This window comes from Nerophis lumbriciformis, linkage group LG22 (assembly GCF_033978685.3).
Source record: "Nerophis lumbriciformis linkage group LG22, RoL_Nlum_v2.1, whole genome shotgun sequence".
Taxonomy (NCBI): domain Eukaryota; kingdom Metazoa; phylum Chordata; class Actinopteri; order Syngnathiformes; family Syngnathidae; genus Nerophis; species Nerophis lumbriciformis.
In genome coordinates this window covers 33,145,246-33,170,195 of record NC_084569.2, presented here as the reverse complement: position 1 = coordinate 33,170,195, position 24,950 = coordinate 33,145,246, and the positions used below count along the sequence as shown (strand labels likewise).

At 39.7% G+C, this 24,950-nt stretch overlaps 1 protein-coding gene across 2 annotated transcripts; it reads right to left on the bottom strand.

Moving 5' to 3' along the window:
* Window positions 1–3,848: 3,848 nt before the first annotated feature.
* Window positions 3,849–23,855, bottom strand: rpain (RPA interacting protein). Of its 2 annotated transcripts, none has more exons than XM_061973735.2 (7): window positions 23,692–23,855; window positions 23,413–23,604; window positions 13,040–13,112; window positions 12,845–12,956; window positions 12,707–12,770; window positions 8,257–8,385; window positions 3,849–4,104 (listed from the first exon to the last, which is right to left on the bottom strand). In XM_061973735.2, the coding sequence occupies exons 1-7, from the start codon at window positions 23,761–23,763 to the stop codon at window positions 4,075–4,077; spliced, it is 672 nt and encodes a 223-aa protein (XP_061829719.2). In that variant the 5' UTR covers window positions 23,764–23,855; the 3' UTR covers window positions 3,849–4,074. The 2 variants fall into 2 exon arrangements, with proteins under 2 accessions (XP_061829719.2, XP_061829718.2); XM_061973734.2 differs by having other exon boundaries at window positions 3,851–4,104; window positions 8,245–8,385.
* Between the last annotated feature and the right edge of the window lie 1,095 nt (window positions 23,856–24,950).

Sequence of the window (24,950 nt, the reverse complement as noted above, 5' to 3'; positions counted from 1 at the left end):
CCATGGACTCGGACTTGGAGGTGCTGATTCTCATCCCAGTCGCTTCACACTCAGCTGCGAACCGATCCAGTGAGAGCTGAAGATCCTGGCCAGATGAAGCCATCATGACCAAATCATCTGCAAAAAGCAGAGACCTAATCCTGCAGCCACCAAACCGGATCCCCTCAACGCCTTGACTGCGCCTAGAAACTCTGTCCATAAAAGTTATGAACAGAATCGGTGACAAAGGGCAGCCTTGGCGGAGTCCAACCCTCACCGGAAACGTGTCCGACTTACTGCCGGCAATGCGAACCAAGCTCTGACACTGATCATACAGGGAGCGGACCGCCACAATCAGACAGTCCGAAACCCCATACTCTCTGAGCACTCCCCACAGGACTTCCCGAGGGACACGGTCGAATGCCTTCTCCAAGTCCACAAAGCACATGTAGACTGGTTGGGCAAACTCCCATGCACCCTCAAGGACCCTGCCGAGAGTATAGAGCTGGTCCACAGTTCCACGACCAGGACGAAAACCACACTGTTTTTTTTAGTTGTTTTTTTTAATTAAATCAACATAGAAAAAAAACACACGATACACTTTCAACTAGTGCATCAACCCAAAAAAATAAACTCCCTCCCCCATTCACACTCACACACTCCCACTCACACAAAAGGGGTTGTTTCTTTCTGCCATCAATACTCTGGTTCCCACAACATGGACAACCCTTCTGCAAGGCACACAGTCCCTGAAGCACACTTGATTGTTTGTGCTGCTGGTCCACTAACATTTTCATTTATTTACTTTTTTTTTTTTTTTTTTTTCCTCCCCTATGTAATTATTTTTATATTGTTTACTTTCCTTTTTATCCAAGAAAATATTTATTTATCTTATCTATAAAAAAAAAACTAAAAAAGGAAAGAAAGGACCTTATCTTCACCAGACCTGGTTGTAAATGAAATTAGCTTTGTTTAAAGTTTTTTTTTTTTTTTTTAAACCAGGTCCAGTCCAGATAATGTCCAAGTCGGGTCCAGCAACACACACCTTCATTCATGTACACTGAGGGAAAAAAACAAAACAAAAAAAAAAAAAAGAAAATTTTGGAACACAACAGATTGCATATAATCTATAAACAAAATTACATTTTCAAAACAAAAACAACAACAACAACAAAAATTTATGTACAGTCCAGCTTATGTTCAGGTCACTAAAAAATTAGGGAATACAACAACAGATAGCATATAATCTATAAACACAATTACACTTTCAACATAAGCCTTTGAGGACTTCCCATCTTTTTTTATGTTTTTTGGCATCATTATCGTTTTCAACCATGTAACTTTCTAAAGTTAAAAAATACTGAATAAATGTTTTAAAGAAAGTAATACTTAAACATGTGAATGTTTAAGTGGGAACTAAATGCGATATCTGAAAGGGGTACACATTATTTCTAAAGTAGGACCCCCACCCAGACATATAATACAAACCCCGTTTCCATATGAGTTGGGAAATCGGGATAAATGTAAATATAAACGGAATACAATGATTTGCAAATCATGTTCAACCCATATTCAGTTGAATATGCTACAAAGACAACATATTTGATGTTCAAACTGATAACTTTTTTTTTTTTGTGCAAATAATCATTAACTTTAGAATTTGATGCCAGCAACACGTGACAAAGAAGTTGGGAAAGGTGGCAATAAATACTGATAAAGTTGAGGAATGCTCATCAAACACTTATTTGGAACATCCCACAGGTGTGCAGGCTAATTGGGAACAGGTGGGTGCCGTGATTGGGTATAAAAACAGCTTCCCAAAAAAATGCTCAGTCTTTCACAAGAAAGGATGGGGCGAGGTACACCCCTTTGTCCACAACTGCGTGAGCAAATAGTCAAACAGTTTAAGAACAACGTTTCTCAACGTGCAATTGCAAGAAATTTAGGGATTTCAACATCTACGGTCCATAATATCTTTAAAAGGTTCAGAGAATCTGGAGAAATCCCTCCACGTAAGCGGCATGGCCGGAAACCAACATTGAATGACCGTGACCTTCGATCCCTCAGATGGCACTGTATCAAAAACCGACATCAATCTCTAAAGGATATCACCACATGGGCTCAGGAACACTTCAGAAAACCACTGTCACTAAGTACAGTTTGTCGCTACATCATGTAAGTGCAAGTTAAAACTCTACTATGCAAAGCGAAAGCCATTTATCAACAACATCCAGAAACGCCGCCGGCTTTTCTGGGCCCGAGATCATCTAAGATGGACTCATGCAAAGTGGAAAAGTGTTCTGTGGTCTGACGAGTCCACATTTCAAATTGTTTTTGGAAATATTCGACATTGTGTCATCCGGACCAAAGGGGAAGCGAACCATCGAGACTGTTATGGATGCAAAGTTCAAAAGCCAGCATCTGTGATGGTATGGGGGTGCATTAATGCCCAAGGCATGGGTAACTTACACATCTGTGAAGGCACCATTAATGCTGAAAGGTACATACAGGTTTTGGAACAACATATGCTGCCATCTAAGCGCCGTCTTTTTCATGGACGCCCCAGCTTATTTCAGCAAGACAATGCCAAGCCACATTCAGCACGTGTTACAAGAGCGTGGCTTCGTAAAAATAAGAGTGCGGGTACTTTCCTGGGCCGCCTGCAGTCCAGACCTGTCTCCCATCGAAAATGTGTGGCGCATTATGAAGCGTAAAATACGACAGCGGAGACGCTGGACTGTTGAACGACTGAAGCTCTACATAAAACAAGAATGGGAAAGAATTCCGCTTTCAAAGCTTCAACAATTAGTTTCCTCAGTTCCCAATCGTTTATTGAGTGTTGTTAAAAGAAAAGATGATGTAACACAGTGGTGAACATGCCCTTTCCCAACTACTTTGGCACATGTTGCAGCCATGAAATTCTAAGTTAATTATTATTTGCAAAAAAAAATAAAAAAATGTATGAGTTTGAACATCAAATATGTTGTCTTTGTAGTGCATTCAACTGAATATGGGTTGAAAAGGACTTGCAAATCATTGTATTCCGTTTATATTTACATGTAACACAATTTCCCAACTCATATGGAAACGGGGTTTGTATATGCATATATATATATATATATATACATATATATATATATGTGTATATATATATATATATATATATATATATATATATATATATATATATATATATATATATATATATATATATATATATAGCTGTAATTCACTGAAATTCAAGTATTTCTTATATATGTATATATTTATTTAAAGACAAAATGTGTTATAGGTGATTTAGTATATTAGTTTAAAAAGTTCCGCTTTTTGTCATAACATTCCGATTTTTTAAAACTTTGTTCTTACATTTTTTTTTTTAAATAGACATGTTATTTGAAAACACACCATTCTTTAAATTTTAGCAGACACATTAGGTATATTTGCACAGTATTGGTATTGCCGATAATAGTCGGAATTTTACTCAGTATTGGATCGGAAAGAAAATCGGTGGTATCGCACATCACTGCTTGAGTTGCATGTTATGAGCCTATGTCATATTTTAGTTTCACCTTGGAAATCTAAATGCCGGTAATAAACAAACTTAGTCCGATATTCAAATCTTTTGAGTTTCACCTGTATATGACTTTTATTAGTGGCTCTCAAACTGTATTCACCAAGTTCTATCTCACAAAACCCTTGGCTTTCCAAGCACCACCACAATGACCAACATTAAAATACAGTAGCATAGTAGGCCTAATTATTCATTAAAAACAAGGCAGAGGTTTTATTGAACAAGTATATTTAATATTTGTTGTTACTGTAGCATCACAAACAGTTTGAACAGTTACTGTGTTTGAATATTTCATTAGGGGATTATTTGGCGTACCACAGTTTGAGACTCACTGACTTTTTCTCAATCCAACATGCTTTCAAATGAACACAGCAAACCGTTTCACACTCATGTAGAACTGGCGGGATTATAAAACAATGATATTTCAAAATAAAATCGCAAGTACTTTTTAAAAAAAAATAGTTTATTTGAATATACATATAGGCGACTATAAATAACAAATTGCCGTCTTCTGGCAGTCATGGTCACAGGACGACGGAGAGGTAGTCACAAACCTGAAAGAAGAGTAACAAGATGTGATAGCAACTGAGTTGTGTAGGCTCCAGCTGCTAAAACCAAGAACATAGCATGTTACATTGTAACTAGGGATGGCTGATACGGCCTGAAATCTATACCGCGATATACAGTACAGACCAAAAGTTTAGACACACCTTCTCATTCTATGCGTTTTCTTTATTTTCATGACTATTTACATTGCAGATTGTCACTGAAGGCATCAAAACTATGAATGAACACATGTGGAGTTATGTACTTAACAAAAAAAGGGGAAATACTGTATTTTTTGGAGTATAAGTCGCACCGGAGTATAAGTCGCACCTGCCGAAAATGCATAATAAAGAAGGAAAAAAACATATATAAGTCCCACTATGAAAAAAACTGTGACTTATAGTCCGAAAAATAGGGTAACTGAAAACATGTTTTGTATTCTCCTTTCTTCAAAATAGCCACCATTTGCTCTGATTACTGCTTTGTACACTCTTGGCATTCTCTCGACGAGCTTCAAGCACACCTGTGAAGCATACTTGCCAACCCTCCCGAATTTTCCGGGAGACTCCCGAATTTCAGTGCCTCTCCCGAAAATCTCCCAAGGTTAACATTCTCCCGATTTCCAGCCGGACTCAAGGCACGCCCCCTCCAGGTCCGTGCGGACCTGAGTGAGGACAGCCTGTCGTCACGTCCGCTTGGCCAACCAAAAAGTAAACACAGAACACACACACTATACGGTATAGTGTTCTGTGTTTACTTTTTGGTTGGCAAACGGTTTACGTTGTATTGCGCACCCTGACGGCAAGTGTGGGAGTCGGTTCTGAAGTATGAAGTAAAGAGACGTAACTTCGTCACCACGCCTGGTTATTGACTCCAACCCAGAATATTACACTGCCCATACCTACGCTCCTTCAAAGGCTGTGCTACTGGCTGCAAAGCATTGCACTTTCAAATACAACAATGAGTAGAGAGGAGTGTTATGTGTGTATATGTGTAAATAAATGAACACTGAAATTCAAGTACCGTATTTTTCGGAGTATAAGTCGCACCGGAGTATAAGTCGCACCTGCCGAAAATGCATCATAAAGAAGGAAAAAAACACAAATCGCACTGGAGACCGGCCAAACTATGAAAAAAACTGCGACTTATAATCCGAAAAATACGGCATTTATTCTATTTATATGTACCATATTTTTCGGAGTATAAGTCGCTCCGGAGTATAAGTCGCACGGGCCGAAAATGCATAACAAAGAAGGAAAAAAACATATATAAGTCGCACTGGAGTATAAGTCGCATTTTTTGAGGAAATTTATTTGATAAAAGCCAACACCAAAAATAGACATTTGAAAGACAATTTAAGATAAATAAAGAATAGTGAACAACAGGCTGAATAAGTGTACGTTATATGAGGCATAAATAACCAACTGAGAACGTGCCTGGTATGTTAACGTAACATATTATGGTAAGAGTCATTCAAATAACTATAACATATAGAACATGCTATACGTTTACCAAACAATCTGTCACTCCTAATCGCTAAATCCCATGAAATCTTATACGTCTAGTCTCTTACGTGAATGAGCTAAATAATATTATTTGATATTTTACGCTAATGTGTTAATAATTTCACACATAAGTCGCTCCTGAGTATAAGTCGCACCCCCGGCCAAACTATGAAAAAAAACTGCGACTTATAGTCCGCAAAATTCGGCATATATATATAATAAAATACATATAATAAAATACATATATATATACATATATATATATATATATATATATATATATATATATATATATAGCTAGAATTCACTGAAAGTGAAGTATTTATTTTATATATACACACACACACACACACACACACACACACACACACACACACACACACACACACACACACACACACATACACATATATATATACATATATATACATATATATATAAGAAATACTTGAATTTCAGTGAATTCTAGCTATAAATATACTCCTCCCCCCGCCACCCCCCCAAATCTCCCGAATTTGGAGGTCTCAAGGTTGGCAAGTATGCTGTGAAGTGAAAACCATTTCAGGTGACTACCTCTTGAAGCTCATCGAGAGAATGCCAAGAGTGTGCAAAGCAGTAATCAGCGCAAAGGGTGGCTATTTTGAAGAAACTGGAATAGAAAAACACGTTTTCAGTTATTTCACCTTTTTTTGTTAAGTACATAACTCCACAAGTGTTCATTAGAGAGTTTTGATGCATTCAGTGACAATCTACAATGTAAATAGTCATAAAAATAAAGAAAACGCATTGAATGAGAAGGTGTGTCCAAACTTTTGGCCTGTACTGCATGAAGACCTAAGCACTTATCAACATAATCAAAACTGAAGCTTTTTACAAGTACATGTGTCATACATTATGGCTCATAATGCAAATGACAATGAATTCATCTAGCAGCGCCCTGTATAACCCATCGCTACAGGATAGATAGACAGCAATCCTTTGGGAAACACTAGACCTAAAAACTAGAGATGTCCGATAATATCGGACTGCCGATATTATCGGCCGATAAATGCTTTAAAATGTAATATCGGAAATTATCGGTATCGGTTTCAAAATTATCGGTATTGGTTTCAAAAAGTATAATTTATGACTTTTTAAAACGCCGCTGTGTACACGGACGTAGGGAGAAGTACAGAGCGCCAATAAACCTTAAAGGCACTGCCTTTACGTGCCGGCCCAGTCACATAATATCTAGGGCTTTTCACACACACACGTGAATGCCATGCATACTTGGTCAATAGCCATACAGGTCACACTGAGGGTGGCCGTATAAACAACTTTAACACTGTTACAAATATGTGCCACACTGTGAACCCACACCAAACAAGAATGACAAACACATTTCGGGAGAACATCCGCACCGTAACACAACATAAACCCAATAGAACAAATACCCAGAACCCCTTGCAGCACTAACTCTTCCGGGACGCTACAATATACACCCTCCGCTACCCCCTACACCCCTCACCTCAACCCCGCCCACCTCAACCTCCTCATGCTCTCTCAGGGAGAGCATGTCCCAAATTCCAAGCTGCTGTTTTGAGGCATGTTAAAAAAATAATGCACTTTGTGACTTCAATAATAAATATGGCAGTGCCATGTTGGCATTTTTTTTCCATAACTTGAGTTGATTTATTTTGGAAAACCTTGTTACATTGTTTAATGCATCCAGTGGGGCATCACAACAAAATTAGGCATAATAATGTGTTAATTCCACCACTGTATATATCGGTATCGGTAATTAAGAGTTGGACAATATCGGCAAAAAAGCCATTATCGGACATCTCTACTAAAAACATATTCTATGTATGCTGGACGTTGCTATGCAGTATGCAGGTTACTGACTCTCTGCAAGTCAGTTACCGGTAAGTTGCACAGAATGGCAAGAAACATGTCACAAGATGTAATTTTTTCCATTTTCTGGTCTTTGAAATGACAAACTGTTCAGCCCCGCGTGTGGACTCGGTGGCCACACTCTCTTGGGGTACAGGGTCTTGAATCTTTTGCATGTATGGAAACATTTTGTTAGAATAATTGTATCTAAGTTATCACAAAAACTTTGTGTTTCAATGAGTTCCCAGCGAGAAGCAAAAACATGGCTTTGAACCTACCAAGAAGAAGGCTTGTAAAACTTCACTGTGTAGGGGGGAAGCAACATGAAGGTGTTCTGTTTTCTTTCAAAACCTTTGAAATCAACAGAAAGCTATTGTTTTAACCCAAGGAGTACAAAGCGGAGAGAAGGCAGGATCTGCCCAAGTTCCAGACACCGCTTTTTTGAACTCTTTTACGAACCTTTCTTTGAACTGTTTTACGACCTTTTCTTTTGAACTGTTCTGTAAGCAAAGGCAATGCTGTTTACGACCCACGTCCCTTTGGAAGCAGCTGTTGCCATGTGGTCAGGAGAAGTCCAAATAAAGGAGGAGGTGTACAATCTCTCGCCAGAGCGTGCTGGAGACTGTACAAGAGTACAGCCCAGACGTTTCTCCTCAAGATGAGCCAAATTTAATTCTGTCTCGTTTAATAGATGTCATCAGTGTTTGAACCTGAACCTGAATCTTTGAAGTTGTGTGTGCGTGTCAAAGTTTACACTTGACTTTGTTGTACCTTGCAGCTCACCAGCAGGCTGGGAGGAGCGTCTGTGTTTGACGCCAATGAGAAAACGGGGTTGTGGAGACAATCTTCCATGTGCTCTGTGACTCTGGATTCCAAAAGATGCTGCAGGACATCTGGCGTAACGTTCTTCCCCTAAGCAGCAAGAAATGGCAACATCCTTTCAGCAAAATGCAACTCAGGATGACGATGTTACAAAATGAATTCAAATATTTCCTACTATTGGCTTGGATTACAATCCTTTAGTGTCAGCCCTTAAAGGGGAACTGCACTTTTTTTTTTATTCTAGAAGCTGTATTCATCCTGCGTGTATTCAGCTTCAAAAAGACAAGGTTGTGAATTCTCATTTGTCTAAAAATAGTCGTATTTGTTGTTTGTTACAAAGAACTGCCATGATTAGAAGACACACACGCCTTGTTTACGGAAGTCAGACACACGTTGTTGCCAGAAGTGCCCTGCTATGGAAACGGAAATAAATGCGCCAAAGAACCAGTTCCAGCAATGATTAAAATGACCAAAATATGATATATATTGAACATATTACATATTGTTATGAAGGTGTCTGTTACTACATTACATATATATATATATATATATATATATATATATATATATACACACACACACATATATACATATATATATACACACACACACACATACATATACATATATATATATATATATATTACACAAATACATACATACGTACTCATATAGTACCGGTAGTACAGTTGGCACAGTACAGTAAACTGACAGCTAATATTGAAACATTTAACATTTCAAACTATTTTGAACAGAAATAGTTCATGCATATTCAGATGAATTCTTCAAAATTAAAATTAAAAAAAATTTGGCCGGGGGCCTGGCTGTATATATGCGCACTAATTGACTGAAAGAGCACGCACTTGGCACGATGATGTCATGTTAATGATGGAAAAATGCATTTTTAGACCATAAGATTTGCCTGGGCGGCTAGGAGACCCCGAGAGTAACAAGTGGTTGCTTTGTTTCCATTAAAAGAACAATAAATTAGTTTTTAGTATAAGTTTGCTGGTTTCAAGAAATGTAATGCCGAGCGCATATCATTATGTCAAGATAATGGCACTAGCATTTACTTAATTTAAGAATATTTTTCAACATATTGAGCAAAAAGGTCTCTTTTTTTTTTCAACCAAGAAAAGTGCACTTGTTATTAGTGAGAATATACTTATTTTAAGGTATTTTTGGGTTCATTGAGGTTAGCTAATTTTACTTGTTTTGGAAAGTCTTGACAAGCCAAATTTTCTTCTTCTATTGGCAGATAATTTTGCTTAGTTCCAATAAAATGCCCCTAATTTTTGTATTTTTTTCTCTTGTTTTTGACCACTGACTTTTTGCAGTGTCTTTGCTCCACAGTAAGTCTTTGCTGTCGTCCAGCATTCTGTTTTTGTTTACTTTGTAGCCAGTTCAATTTTAGTTTCGTTCTGCATAGCCATCCCTAAGCTTCAATGCCTTTTCTTAGGGGCACTCACCTTTTGTTTATTTTTGGTTTAAGCAATAGACACCTTTTTACCTGCACGCTGCCTCCCGCTGTTTTCGACATCTACAAAGCAATTAGCTACCTGCTGCTACCTACTGATATGGAAGAGTATTACACGGTTACTCTGCCGAGCTCTAGACAGCACCGACACTCAACAACAACACATCATTTGCAGACTATAATTACTGGTTAGCAAAAAATATTTTTAACCCAAATAGGTGAAATTAGATAATCTTCCACGGCACACCGGATTGTATCTCGCGGCACACTCGACAGTGGTTGAAAAACACTGGACTAGAGGATATAGAATAGCTAAACATGCTGCACAACACACCCTAGGATACAGAGAAGCATACCAAAATGCTAAACTAACGTTAGCAGGAGTGGGCAGACGATACAAACAGCTACAGTAAGGATATGAAGTATAAGGTCTACAGCAGGGGTGCTCATTACGTCGATCGCGAGCTACCGGTCAATCTCGGAGGGTGTGTCAGTCGATCACCAGCCAGGCATTAAAAAAAATAGTCCTAAAAATGAGCGATCATAAATCTTCACTATGACGTCACTTTCGTCACTTGATTGACATTCACGGCACCCGAGGGTCTTCTGAGATGATGCTGGCTGCTGCCAGCTCATTAAAATTACCGACTGGAAGGCGAGAAACACTTTATTTCAACAGACTCTGGCGCCGTACCTGTCGTCAAAACTCCAAAGACCGACTGCACAGTTGCGCTAACAAAACAAGAGTCTCAGAAAGCTGGCGTGCACAAGCTAGCAAGCTACGGAGTTTGCCGACAATGTATTTCTTGTAAAGTGTATACAAAGGAGTACGGAAGCTGGACAAATAAGATGCCAAAAACCAACCACTTTCATGTGGTATTGGACAGAAAGGAGGACTTTTTTCTCCTCCATTCGCAAATGCGGACGTTTTTAGCACCACTGTCTGATTCCAATCAATGCAAGTCATCACAATCAGGTAATACACCAACTTATATTCTTGTCTTCATGAAAGAAAGGAATCTATATGTGTTAAACATGCCTGTATTATCTTTAAACACCTTAACTTGTTAACAATATTAACTATACGTGTTAAACATGCTTGTATTATCTTTAAATGCCTTTAACTTATTAATAATATTAACTATATGTGTTAAACATGCTTGTATTATCATTAAACACCTTTAACTTGTTAACAATACTAACTACCGTATTTTCCGCACTATAAGGCGCACCTAAAAACCACAAATTTTCTCAAAAGCTGACAGTGCGCCTTATAACCCGGTGCGCTTTATATATGGATAAATATTAAGATTCATTTTCATAAAGTTTAGGTCTCGCAACTACGGTAAACAGCCGCCATCTTTTTTCCCCGTAGAAGAAGCGCGCGGTGCATGCTGGGATATGTGACGTTTCATTTCCATTTGTGTGTTTATGTAAAGACCCCAAAATGGCTCCTATTAAGTGTGTTGTCTGTCTAATTATAAATAATGCAGACGAGGCGTGTTAACTGAGTTCTCAACGTTTACTCACAGCGTGCTAACTGCCAGCATACAACGCTTCTCAGGGCTACCGCGCATGCTCGTAACTATCGTTGCATGCTGGGTAGTGTAGTTGTTATATTTGCTAGCTCATAACAGCACATTGAGAGACACGCTTATGCGCTTAATTCAATACTCGCCGTCATTCCGGGTGGATTGACAAAAGACCTCCAGCCGCTAGATATTGGTGTCAACAGGGCATTCGAAGCTAGACTGCTAACTGCGTGGGAACAATGGATGACAGAAGGCGAACACACCTTCACTAAGACGAGGAGGCAGCGCCAGACGACGCCAACATCTGCCAGTGGATCGTAAATTTGCCCAACTTTTCACTTCGGACACCGAAGACGAAGGATTTACGAATGAAGAATAACTTCAGAAAGTGAGCGCTATGTTTATTTTGTGTGTTGTGACATTAACGTTCGAGCAACATTATGTTGCTATTGCTCTGCACTATTTTGAATTTTACTATGTTTGTGATTGCACATTTGCGTACATTTTGGGAGTGAACAGAGTTGTTAGAACGCTGGTTTTTAATATATTATTAAAGTTTGACTGACCTATCTGACTGTTTTTTTGACATTCCCTTTAGCGCAGCGTAGGCGCGGCTTATAGTCCGGGGCGGCTTATTGGTGGACAAAGTTATGAAATATGCCATTCATTGAAGGTGCGGCTAATAATCCGGTGCGCCTTATAGTGCGGAAAATACGGTATATGTGTTAAACATGCTTGTATTATCTTTAAACACCTTTAACTTATTAATAATATTAACTATATGTATTAAACATGCTTGTATTATCATTAAACACCTTTAACTTGTTAACAATATTAACTATATGTATTAAACATACTTGTATTATCATTAAACACCTTTAATTTATTAACAATATTAACTATATGTATTAAACATTCTTGTATTATCATTAAACACCTTTAATTTATCAACAATATTAACTATGTGTTAAACATGATTGCATTATCATTAAACACCTTTAATTTATTAACAATATTAACTATATGTGTTAAACATGCTTGCATTATCATTAAACACCTTTAACTTATTAACAAAAACATATATTTCATAAATAAGTAAATATAAATTATATATATGAATGAGGTAGATCCCCACGACTTGATCAATTGAAAAGTAGCTCGCCTGCAGAAAAAGTGTGAGCACCCCTGGTCTACAGCGATGAGATCGATATTTGTATTCACGGGCATCTCTCCTACTAAACTGTCTTATTCTCTGGTGGCCCAGGCGCGTATGAGGTGTGTTAGGAAGCGGCATCACACAGACAGTTCCATTATAGAGTATTAATGAGCGTGGGCAAACAGGTAGACAAATACATTTGTGGCAGTGCAAATGTAATGAATGTATGGGAAAGAGCCTTCAAACCTTTGTCTCGATGCACATTCCACAGGGGCAGGAGATGCAATGGCTGTTTATGTTCAAGTAGTTCCTAGCAAACACAGGCTGATCATGTCAACAACCTGTTAAATCCCCCAACAAGCACAATTTTGTCGTGGTACTCACGCATTGCACAGGGGGCAAATAATATGAGCATCTTCCATGCCTTCGACAACAGATGATATGTACTGCTCCTCGAATTGCTGGTTCCGTTCGTACTCCTCAATAATTGACATTTCTGGAGCGGAAGGGGGGGGAAACGGTTCAGCCTACATTTGTATTTACAGAACAGCACGTTTGGATGAAAGCGTGGAACATTACCGTGAGACAAGAGCTCCTGCTGGATTTCCTCCAACACTGCCAGTTCATCAGACTCCTTCATGACACTGTGCATCTATTGATGGCAGAAAAACTACAGCTTAAAGTAGCACAGATTTCCCCACACCTAAAGTTACCCAGGGTTTCCCCTCAATGTACCGGTACTTGATTGTGGCGGTCCGCCGCAGCAAAAATGTTAGCCGCCACACCTTAAAAATTAGGGTTTTTTAGGTGAAAACAAATGACCGGTAATGTTAATATAATGTATTGTAGTGTCCAGAAGCAGACACGAAAAGTCAGACACTCTTTTTAACTTTTATTGCCAATCTTATGCCGACAACCGGTTAAATTCCCACAAGTATTACCTCCCGTCCGTGTCCGTGGTTCACTCCCAGACACACAACAACACTTCCTCATTCTCTGCCAATCCACGGTGTTTTTTGTCTTGCCTCTGGTGAGGGCGGTCACATTTTTTTCCGCTCCCTTCTTCTCCCAGCTTGCTCTCTTTGTTTTTGTCTTGTCTGAACTTTTTTGAAGCCTCTTTCTTTGCGCTGTCCTCAAATCTAAACATCATGGAATAGAAATGATCAGCTGGATTCTCGACGCAATTGACAAAATCTTTTCGACGAGGAAAAGATGTTCGGGGGAGCCTGGCTGTCCTGATGGAACGATTGCTGCGGGGCACGTGAGAGATTCCTGGGATAAATGGAGAATCATGTGCCTCTCAGTCCTTTCCATCGAGGACGTGGAAGACATCTACCCATTTGGAACCGTGATCTCGGGGCACCTGCTTATTGGGCTGGGCATTGCTCTGGTGTATCGTCAAATTCGTAAGACGATGACAGCCACTCAAGGAGCCCAAAGGCTGTTCGTTGCAATGGAAGGTTTGGGCCGGGCTGTGGGAACACAGACTGTGGGGATTTCTGAACTGAATCGCAAGATGGATCACATCATGGAGAAGCTCGCTGAAAAGGAACATTTAATTGAATATGAGAGCAGCCAGCATGGACGAATAGAACAGACAAGTCATTGTAATGTCTGCTCGCGGAAAACAAACATCCTAATCTCCGATTTGACTCCCTTGAATGGCCTTGATGCTGTGAACAACAGGAACAGGCTGTTCTGAAAACACCTCAATGATGGACGCTTTTGACCTCCCTCCCTCCTCAACGACACCTGGAGTCAAACTTTTGCTTGCATGCAGATCGGCCTCAGTTTATGAACATTACATCATCACACCCAAGACAATGGGCACATACACACACACCCCCACTCCCTCACCCCACGCCTTCACCACCGCTTGATTCCCCTCGGGGTGATGGTTGGCTGGCAGCGCTTCATAGCAGCAGTCGCCCTCTAGGGCCCCAACTCCCCGCCCCTCTGTTGCGAATTGTCGTGATTAAATGTAACGTGTTTATGTGTGCATTGCATGACGGTTTTTTCCCCACTCCAGACTAGGCCCCTATAGGAGCCGAGTCCAGCCCAGCGTTTTACCTTTTTCTTATCTTTTACAGGGCGCCTTTGGCGACCCATCAGCGTTCCTGTTCTGTATCCCTGTACACTGTTTATTTGTCTAATCTTGAACGGGTTTGTGCTGAAAACATAGTTTCGTTGTACTTGTGCAATGACAATAAAGTCCTATCCTATCCTATTCTCTGCCAATCCCCTTCTCAGGCACGGACGGTGTGTTCAATACCATGGAAACAATGAACATTGTACCACACAAACATACACATTAACACCAGCAGGTCGTTATGAGCGCTATACAAGTATAACCGATTTACCATTTAAAAAAAAGCAAACTATGCAATAGAATATAGGGATGTCCCGAGCCGATATTTGGATCGGATCGGCTGCCGATATTTGCCAAAAATTGCGTATCGGCAAGGCATGGGAAAATGCCGATCCAGATCCAGTTTTAAAAAAAACACCGGTCCGTGTTTTCCAACGCACTTATTTAAATAATACATTCCACTTTTCTGCTGCGCCGTAATTTCCGTTCCGCATTTTCCAGCACACCTTCAACACATCCACAGGTCTGTGGAATCTCACGCAGTTGCTTTTAGCTGCTGGCATTACACGACAGCCATACCATTAAAATGCATAATTGTATGTAAAATAGCATCAAAAAATGTTGCCGCTGTGTTGGGGGCCCTGTAAAGATTCTTTTCATGGGGCCCAAAATCCCTAGCGGCGCCCCTGCACGGACACGACAGAGAAAACAGTTTTCGTCATCATTGTTCAAATATTGTGACGTCTGTCGAGACGCTTATCTCCATCCGGTGCCACGCGCCCACACCATCAAAATGCTGAGGCAAAAATTTCCACATCAACACCGTATGAAAAAATTAGTGATTTTTTTTAGTTGTGATTTCCTTCTCTGCATGAAAGTTTAAAAGTAGCATATATTAATGCAGTATGAAGAAGAATGTTTTAATGTAGACATGCAAGCCTTGAAAGAACATTTTGAAAATCAAGACTACATTTCCTGCAAATGGATGCATTTCTACCCTATATTTTAACTTTAGATTTATTCTCATATCAAACTCTGACACTTACATCCGGCGCCCCCCTCCACACCCTGGATTATAAATAATGTAAATAATTCAATGTGATTATCTTGTGTGATGACTGTATTATGATGATAGTATATATCTGATAGTATATATCTGTATCATGAATCAATTTAAGTGGACCCCGACTTAAACAAGTTGAAAAACTTATTGGGGTGTTACCATTTAGTGGTCAATTGTACGGAATATGTACTTCACTGTGCAACCTACTAATAAAAGTCTCAATCAATCAATCAAAACACATAGAATCATCATACTGATGTGATTACCGTATATGCATCAAGTGTTCATTCAAGGCTAAGGCAAAATATCGAGATATATATCGTGTATCGCAATATGGCCTTAAAATATCGCAATATTAAAAAAAGGCCATATCGCCCAGCCCTAGTTCAATGATGCCATTTCTGTTTGTCATGTATAATTTTGTCTATTTTGTGTTTATCCTTGAATAAACAGGTCAGTTTCTTGTTACCAACCATTGTGTATTATTCAAACTCCCCTAATTCAGCTGGCTAGTTGTTATCAAGAGTACTAAAACCCTTTTCAATATGATTCTGACAACTAAGTAGGCTAAATAACTTTAAACTTTAATACATGCTCGGATAGGCCAGTATCGGTCAGTATCGGTATCGGATTGGAAATGCAAAAACAATATCGGTATCGGATCAGAAGTGCAAAAACCTGGATCGGGACATCCCTAATAGAATATATCCCTATACGTTATCAAAATAAACATTTTTAAGTGATATCTACGATTAGCAGTCAGTCGTGTAGAACAATCTCGTGCTCTATGTGACAAAAAACCTGGAAAAGCACGGAGGTCTACAACTTCTTTGTGCATGGCTGGGTTAAGGAAAATGGTATCAAGACTCACCCGGATAAATATGCATTGTTTTTGCTCAGATAAGGTTAGATTTCAGGATTTATGTATATGAATGTTCTCATTCATCCAGGTCATTGTCATCTCAGGGCATTCAATCGATCGCAACTGGACTGTTTGGTTTGTCTTAGAAGACGTTTCGCCTCTCATCCAAGTAAGCTTCTTCAGTTTGCGCTCTTAGACTTAGATTGGTCAGATCTAGTCAGACCAATCTAAGTCTATGAGCATGAATTTCATGATTTCATTTTGAGTCTTGTTGCTTTGTTTGTGTTGGATGCGCCATTTACGATTACGTTGTTTTCCCCGTCTTTATCAAAATTAAGGCTGAAACGACGCGTCGACGTAGTCGACGTCATCGGTTACGTAAATACGTCGACACCGTTTTTGTGCGTCGGCGCGTCGCATATTTACGTCACACTACTGTCATGGCGGAGCGCAAAGCAGACGATGCGAGCGAGGGGAAAAAAGCACGCCAAAAGTCGTCAAAAGTGTGGGAGTATTTCAATTGTATGCACACTGTGTCGAGCGGAAATGGCCTATCATAGCAGCACAACGGCTATGAACGAACATTTGAAAAGAAAACCCCCGACAGCGTTCTTGCCATCACCATCAACAAGTCAATCGTCCGCGTGCGTATACGTTGTCATTATTACACAAAAACATGAATGTGTCATTTGTATCTGCGTTGTAAATTCATAAACTAAAGCACCGTTTCGCTCTGAGAGGCGCGTTTGGCGTGCCTGTTCAGTGTTTACAAAGACGCGCTCCTCTTTAACGCTGTGGAGAGGCGGCGGCAGCCAGCGAGCGGCGAGGCGGGGCGCGCCGGGAGCGACGCCGCAATCGTGCCCAGGTGCGCGATCCGCGCAGTTGGAAGAGAAAAGACTTTGTGTAAAATTAAAAGATTGTAAACCTGGCAAAGCCGTCTGGCGTTCAGTCTGTCGGTCCTGAAAGAACCCCACGGCACAAGACGTGTCACAAACGCTAATGTTAATTAGTTGTGCAAATACCTTTTACAACATTAACAGTTACATATACTATGTACAAACGAACAATTAACTTTCACTTTAATCATACTATCATTGTTGTGTTATTAAGCAAAATAAGCAATACTTTTACTTTTGTTGAAATGTTTACACTGTACACTTTTTTGTATTGGATGTTTAGCTTTATTTTTGCACATTTTAGCAAATAAGCAATACTTTTACTTTTGTTGAAATGTTTACACTTGTTACAGAATATTTCCATTTTGCACTTTTTTGTATTGGATGTTTATCTTTATTTTTGCACATTTTAAAGCAAAATAAGCAATACTTTTACTTTTGAAATGCTTATACTATTCCAGAATATTAAGATTTGCACTGGATGTTTACTTTTATATTTGCACATTAAAAAGCAAATAAGCTACTTTTAATTTTGTTAAATGTTAAAAGTTTTAAATGTTTACATTGTTACAGAATATTTTGTCATGTTGTTGTCAATGTTGACTGAGTGGCCATACTTTTTTTTTTGTAAATAAAAGCCATGCCTTTTGAAAAAACTGGCCTACATTTATTTTTTCCTCTTCATTTTAAATTTTAAAAAAAATCGGTAAAAGGAAAAATAATCTATAGATTAATCGAAAAAATAATCTATAGATTAACCGATTAATCGAAAAAATAATCTATAGATTAATCGATAGAAAAATAATCGTTAGCTGCAGCCCTAATCAAAATATAACTATAAATGTCAACATTGTGTATGTGCTGAAAGATTCATTTAGGATTGTTGCCTTTGGTAAAAGCTTAGGTTTTGCTCACATTTTCTTTCTTTTATTTAGACTCGCCAAGTTGGTGCTTTACGAAACCTTAGCAAAAATGTGTTTAAGAAATACAAATATTATAGAAGACGCTCTTTTTAACTTTTATTGCCAATATAATGCCGATAACCGGTTCAATTCAAACAAGTATTTCTTCCCGTCCGTCTTCCGTGGTTCACTCCCATACACAAAACAACACTTCCTCATTCTCTGCCAATCCCCTTCTCAGGCACGGATGATGTGTTCAATACCATGGAAACAATGAACATCGTACCACACAAACGTACACATTAACACTAGCAGGTCGTTATGATTGGATATAGTTCATTATTTGCGCACTATTGACTAGTGATGCACTGAAAATTTGGCCGTCGAAAAATGACATTGATCGCAGTGCAAAGCAAGGTCCATAAAGACATGGATGACAGAGTCTGGTGTGGATGAACTTGACTGGCCTGCACAGAGTCCTGACCTGAACCCGATAGAACACCTTTGGGATGAATTAGAACGGAGACTGAGAGCCAGGCCTTCTCGACCAACATCAGTGTGTGACCTCACCAATGCGCTTTTGGAATAATGGTGGGAAATTCCTATAAACACACTCTGCAACCTTGTGGACAGCCTTCCCAGAAGAATTGAAGCGGTAATAGCTGCAAAAGGTGGACCGACATCATATTGAGCCCAATGGGTTAGGAATGGAATGTCACTTCAAAGTTCATATGTGAGTCAAGGCAGGTGGCCAAATACTTTTGGCAATATAGTCATACTTGCCGACCTTGAGACCTCCGATTTCGGGAGATTGGGGCGAGGGGGTTTGGTGGTAGCGGGATTGTATATTATAGCGTTCCGGAAGAGTTAGTGCTGCAAGGGGTTCTGGGTATTTGTTCTGTTGTGTTTATGTTGTGTTGTTCTCCCGAAATGTGTTTGTCATTCTTGTTTGGTGTGGGTTCACAAGTGTGGCGCATATTTGTAACAGTGTTAAAGTTGTTTATACGGCCACCCTCAGTGTGACCTGTATGGCTGTTGATCAAGTATGCCTTGCAATCACTTATGTGTGTTTAAAAGCCGCATATATTATGTGACTGGGCCGGCACCTTGTTTGTATGGAGGAAAAGCGGACGTGACGACAGGTTGTAGAGGACGCTAAAGGCAGTGCCTTTAAGGCACGCCCCCAATATTGTTGTCCGGGTGGAAATCGGGAGAGATTCGGGAGAATGGTTGCCCCGGGAGGTTTTCGGGAGGGGCACTGAAATTCGTGAAGGCCTTACTGACAACAGCTCGTGATCTGACTGGCTATCGCGACTGTGTCAAATGTTTGTGTCCGTTCACTTCCAGTGCACGGACGCCCGCATTGTTGATTCTGAAGGCCTCAGGCAGATTTGGCACAGCATGGCAACATAAGCTAGCTGAATTCTGATTGGATAAAAAAAACTCTATAACCTAAAAACAACAGCGCTGGAAGGAGCATACTCGGACATGAAGATAATATGACCACTTTTAGATACCGTATTTTCCGCACTATAAGGCACACCGGATTATAAGGCGCACCTTCAATGAATGGCCTATTTTAAAACTTTGTTCATATATAAGACGCACCGCATTATAAGGCGCATAGAATAGACGCTACAGTAGAGGCTGGGGTTACGTTATGCATCCATTAGATGGAGCTGCGCTAAAGGTAATGTCAACAAAACAAATAGTGATTGTACGGACACTTCTACTTGCTGCTCTCTGTTCAACAACCCACTGTTCCAGTTTGTCCTCCAACTGTAGCCATCTCGCTTTGTTCCCTCGGAAACTCTGTTTAGTCTTCTTTACTCGGCGCAGGTCATCATGTTGCTTCCTCCACTTCCGCACCATTGATTCGTTAATGTTAAATTCTCTCGCTGCTGCTCGATTCCTGTGTTCTCCTGCGTGACTGATAGCCTTGAGTTTAAAGGGGAACATTATCACATTTTCAGAAGGGTTAAAACCATTAAAAATCAGTTCCCAGTGGCTTATTTTATTTTTCGAAGTTTTTTTCAAAATTTTACCCATCACGCAATATCCCTAAAAAAAGCTTCAAAGTGCCTGATTTTAACCATCGTTATATACACCCGTCCATTTTCCTGTGACGTCACATAGTGAAGCCAACACAAACAAACATGGCGGAAAGAACAGCAAGCTATAGCGACATTAGCTCGGATTCAGACTCGGATTTCAGCGGCTTAAGCGATTTAACAGATTACGCATGTATTGAAACGGATGGTTGTAGTGTGGAGGCAGGTAGCGAAAACGAAATTGAAGAAGAAACTGAAGCTATTGAGCCATATCGGTTTGAACCGTATGCAAGCGAAACCGACGAAAACGACACGACAGCCAGCGACACGGGAGAAAGCGAGGACGAATTCGGCGATCGCCTTCTAACCAACGATTGGTATGTGTTTGTTTGGCATTAAAGGAAACTAACAACTATGAACTAGGTTTACAGCATATGAAATACATTTGGCAACAACATGCACTTTGAGAGTGCAGACAGCCCAATTTTCATCAATTAATATATTCTGTAGACATACCCTCATGTCAGCAGGCCAGGGAAGCTAGGGTCGATATTCTTTTGATCATCTTCGGTGGCATAAGGGACGGTGTGAGCCAAGACATCCAGGGGGTTTAGCTCGCTCGTCTGCGGGAACAAACTGCCGCCATTGCTTGCCGTGCTACCGAGGTCCTTTGTCCCTGAATTGCTCACACACTCCGGCAGATTCAATGGGGGTCTGGCGGCAGATTTCTTTGACTTTATCGTTGGAAATGCATCTGCTTTGAGTGTCGCAGGATATCCACACATTCTTGCCATCTCCGTCGTAGCATAGCTTTCGTCGGTAAAGTGTGCGGAACAAACGTCCAATTTCTTGCCACTTTCGCATCTTTGGGCCACTGGTGCAACTTGAATCCGTCCCTGTTCGTGTTGTTACACCCTCCGACAACACACCGACGAGGCATGATGTCTCCAAGGTACGGAAAACAGTCGAAAAAACGGAAAATAACAGAGCTGATTTGACTCGGTGTTTGAGAAAATGGCGGATTGCTTCCCGATGTGACGTCACAACGTGACGTCATCGCTCCGAGAGCGAATATTAGAAAGGCGTTTAATTCGCCAAAATTCACCCATTTAGAGTTCGGAAATCGGTTAAAAAAATATATGGTCTTTTTTCTGCAACATCAAGGTATATATTGACGCTTACATAGGTCTGGTGATAATGTTCCGCTTTAAACTCTGCGTTGTACGTATGTCTCTTAATAGGAGCCATTTTTGGGTCTTTACATAAAGTTTAGGTCTCGCAACTACGGTAAGCAGCCGCCGTGGTTACCGTAGTTACAAGACCTGTTGTGGCTCAATATTGGTCCATATATAAGGTGCACCGGATTATAAGGCGCACTGACAGCTTTTGAGGAAATTGGAGGTTTTTAGGTGCGCCTTATAGTGCGGAAAATATGGTATTTAGGGAAAGTAAATTTAAAAAATACTTTTATATTTAATTATGATCATGATGTTGGTTTATATATTATTAAGTAAGACTACGTATTATGTTGAAGGGGGCAGGAAAATATAAGATTTTTCTTCATCCTGCTCCTTCTCAGGCATTGGCAGAGGTGGGTAGAGTAGCCAGAAATTGTACTCAAGTAAGAGTACTGTTACTTTAGAGATTTATTACTCAAGTAAAAGTAAGGAGTAGTCACCCAAATATTTACTTGAGTAAAACTAAAAAGTATGTTGTGAAAAAACTACTCAAGTACTGAGTAACTGATGAGTAACATACACACACATATCATATATATATATATATATATATATATATATATATATCAAATCAAATTTATTTATATACACACACACATATATATATATATATATATATATATATATATACACATATATATATATATACAGTATATAATTAATATTTATTTATTTTGCCGTTTTTGTTTACATGTTAAAGGTGTTTTAATGAATATACATGCATGTTTAACACATATAGATTCCTTTCTTTCATGAAGACAAGAATATAAGTTGGTGTATTACCTGATTCTGATGACTTGCATTGATTGTAATCAGACAGTAGTGCTGATAGCGTCCACGTTTTCAAATGGAGGAGAAAAAAAGTTCCTCCTTTCTGTCTAATACCACATGAAAGTGGTTGGTTTTTGGCATCTTATTTGTCCAGCTTCCATATTATGAAAGTGGTTGGTTTTTGGCATCTTATTTGTCCAGCTTCCATATTCGTTTTTATACACTTTACAAGAAATACATTGGCGGCAAACTCCGTAGCTTGCTAGCTTGTTTGCGCTGGCTTTCGGAGACTCTTGTTTTGAAAGCGCAGGCGCGATGGAGCGGCACTTTTATTGTGAAGACAGGAACTGTGCAGTCAGTCTTTAGGCTTTTGACGGGATGTACGGTTGAAATAAAAAAGGGTATTTTTTCCTTCACACTTTTGATTGATTGATTGAAACTTTTATTAGTAGATTGCACAGTACAGTATATATTCCGTACAATTGACCACTAAATGGTAACACCCCAATACGTTTTTCAACTTGTTTAAGTCAGGTCATGTGACCGCCTGGCTCTGTTTGATTGGTCCAACGTCACCAGTGACTGCATCTGATTGGTGGAACGGAGTGAACGTCACCAGTGACTGTATTTGTTGAAACACTATGAAGGTCTGTCTGACAGACCAAAACAAACAAAGCGTGCATTAACAGATCGATAAAAATTAGTAGCGAGTAGCGAGCTGAATGTAGATAAAAGTAGCGGAGTAAAAGTAGCATTTCTTCTCTATAAATATACTCAAGTAAAAGTAAAAGTATGTTGCATTAAAACTACTCTTAGAAGTACAATTTATCCCAAAAGTTACTCAAGTAGATGTAACGGAGTAAATGTAGCGTGTTACTACCCACCTCTGGGCATTGGTGTGTAAATGTAAAATTGAATAATTGTGGTATAATTGTCTATCGATCAAAGATGCACATCAATGAAGGAGGTAAATAAATAATGAAATGAAAAATGAAATTTCTGGTTATGTTATGACGGCACACCACTGGGTTTTAATGTATTTTTTTGTGTTTGCCCCAACAGGCCATCGTACTTGCATACCTCTGCGATGCCATCTGGGCCCCACAAGGACGGTAGTCTCCGGTCTTCTGACTGCAGAGCTGTCCATTCCTCCTCCATAACTTCTTGTACGATCAGGGAAGTCCTGGAGCCGCCGCACTTCGGACTCTCGCCCATGTTACGATATTTGTCAAGCAACCTCGACCGGCTCCCCTTGAGCCTTTCCACACACCGCTAATAAACACAGTGAAACACTCATTATTTGTCAACATTGATACATAGCGCTACTATGCTAACTGTTATTGTATCTAAATGCCCCACCTGGCGATATGTTTCCCTCCATGGTGGCGTCGTTGCTTTATAAAGCAAACGGTGCTTCTGCAATGAATCCATTTTATAGTCTAGTGAAGAAAATAAGACGGACGCCACGAATGTAAACACCGCCGCGGCGACCGTCCCGCAAAAACAAAACCGCTTCCGGTTTTAAGACAATGCACCGGAAGTGGATGTTTTGCATAGACATCTTTATAAGCGCTACTGCCCACTGGCGCTGACGAGACGCGGGGCCGCCATCTTGGAGTGGTGAGCCTCTCCACTCAGTGCAATTCATTTGGCAGGAGCAATGAACTGTCAGCGCATTTAATTCATCTTACCTCACTGAATACCACTGATTTTGACGCGTTTTTATGTCATACGTGTAGCTATGATAAAAGGACACATGTTTTGGCGTGTTTTATTGTTCATAGTTAGCTTAAAAGTAATAGAATATTTCCTGTCATCTTCAACTTTAAGCCATTGTCACATACTTGCCAACCTTGAGACCTCCGATTTCGGGAGGTGGGGGGTGGGGGCGTGGTCAGGGGTGGGGCGGGGCGTGGTTGGGGGCGTGGTTAAGAGGGGAGGAGTATATTGACAGCTAGAATTCACCAAGTCAAGTATTTCATACATATTTATATATATATGTATGTGTGGGGAAAAAATCACAAGACTATTTCATCTCTACAGGCCTGTTTCATGAGGGGGGGTACCCTCAATCATCAGGAGATTTTAATGGGAGCATTCGCATACCATGGTTTATATAGGGCACAGAGTGGGTGGGTACAGGCTGGCCTAGGGGCGTGGTGATTGGCTCATGTGTTACCTAGGAGGTGTTTCCGTCTATGGCGGCATGTTGTTACAATTTCGCTGCGCTTGTTGAGGGATGACAGGTCTGGACGGTAAATAATAAACAGTTTCTCTTTCAAGCATAGGTTGCATCTTTTATTACCACTATTGTAAGGTGTGCTGGATGCAAGAATTTGCCATGTTATTGAATATTCAACATTATTGTCTTTGAGGTCCCAAATGTGTTTGCTGAGTTCTGTGGTATTTCGTATTATATATATATATATATATATATATATATATATATATATATATATATATATATATATATATATATATATATATATATATACATACATATATAGAGATAGATAGATGGATAGATAGATATCTACATCCTGAAAATATGCAAACAAACTGTGTTTAGATAATTGATACCTCAAACTTGCATAAATAAATATTAAGGAATATAACAT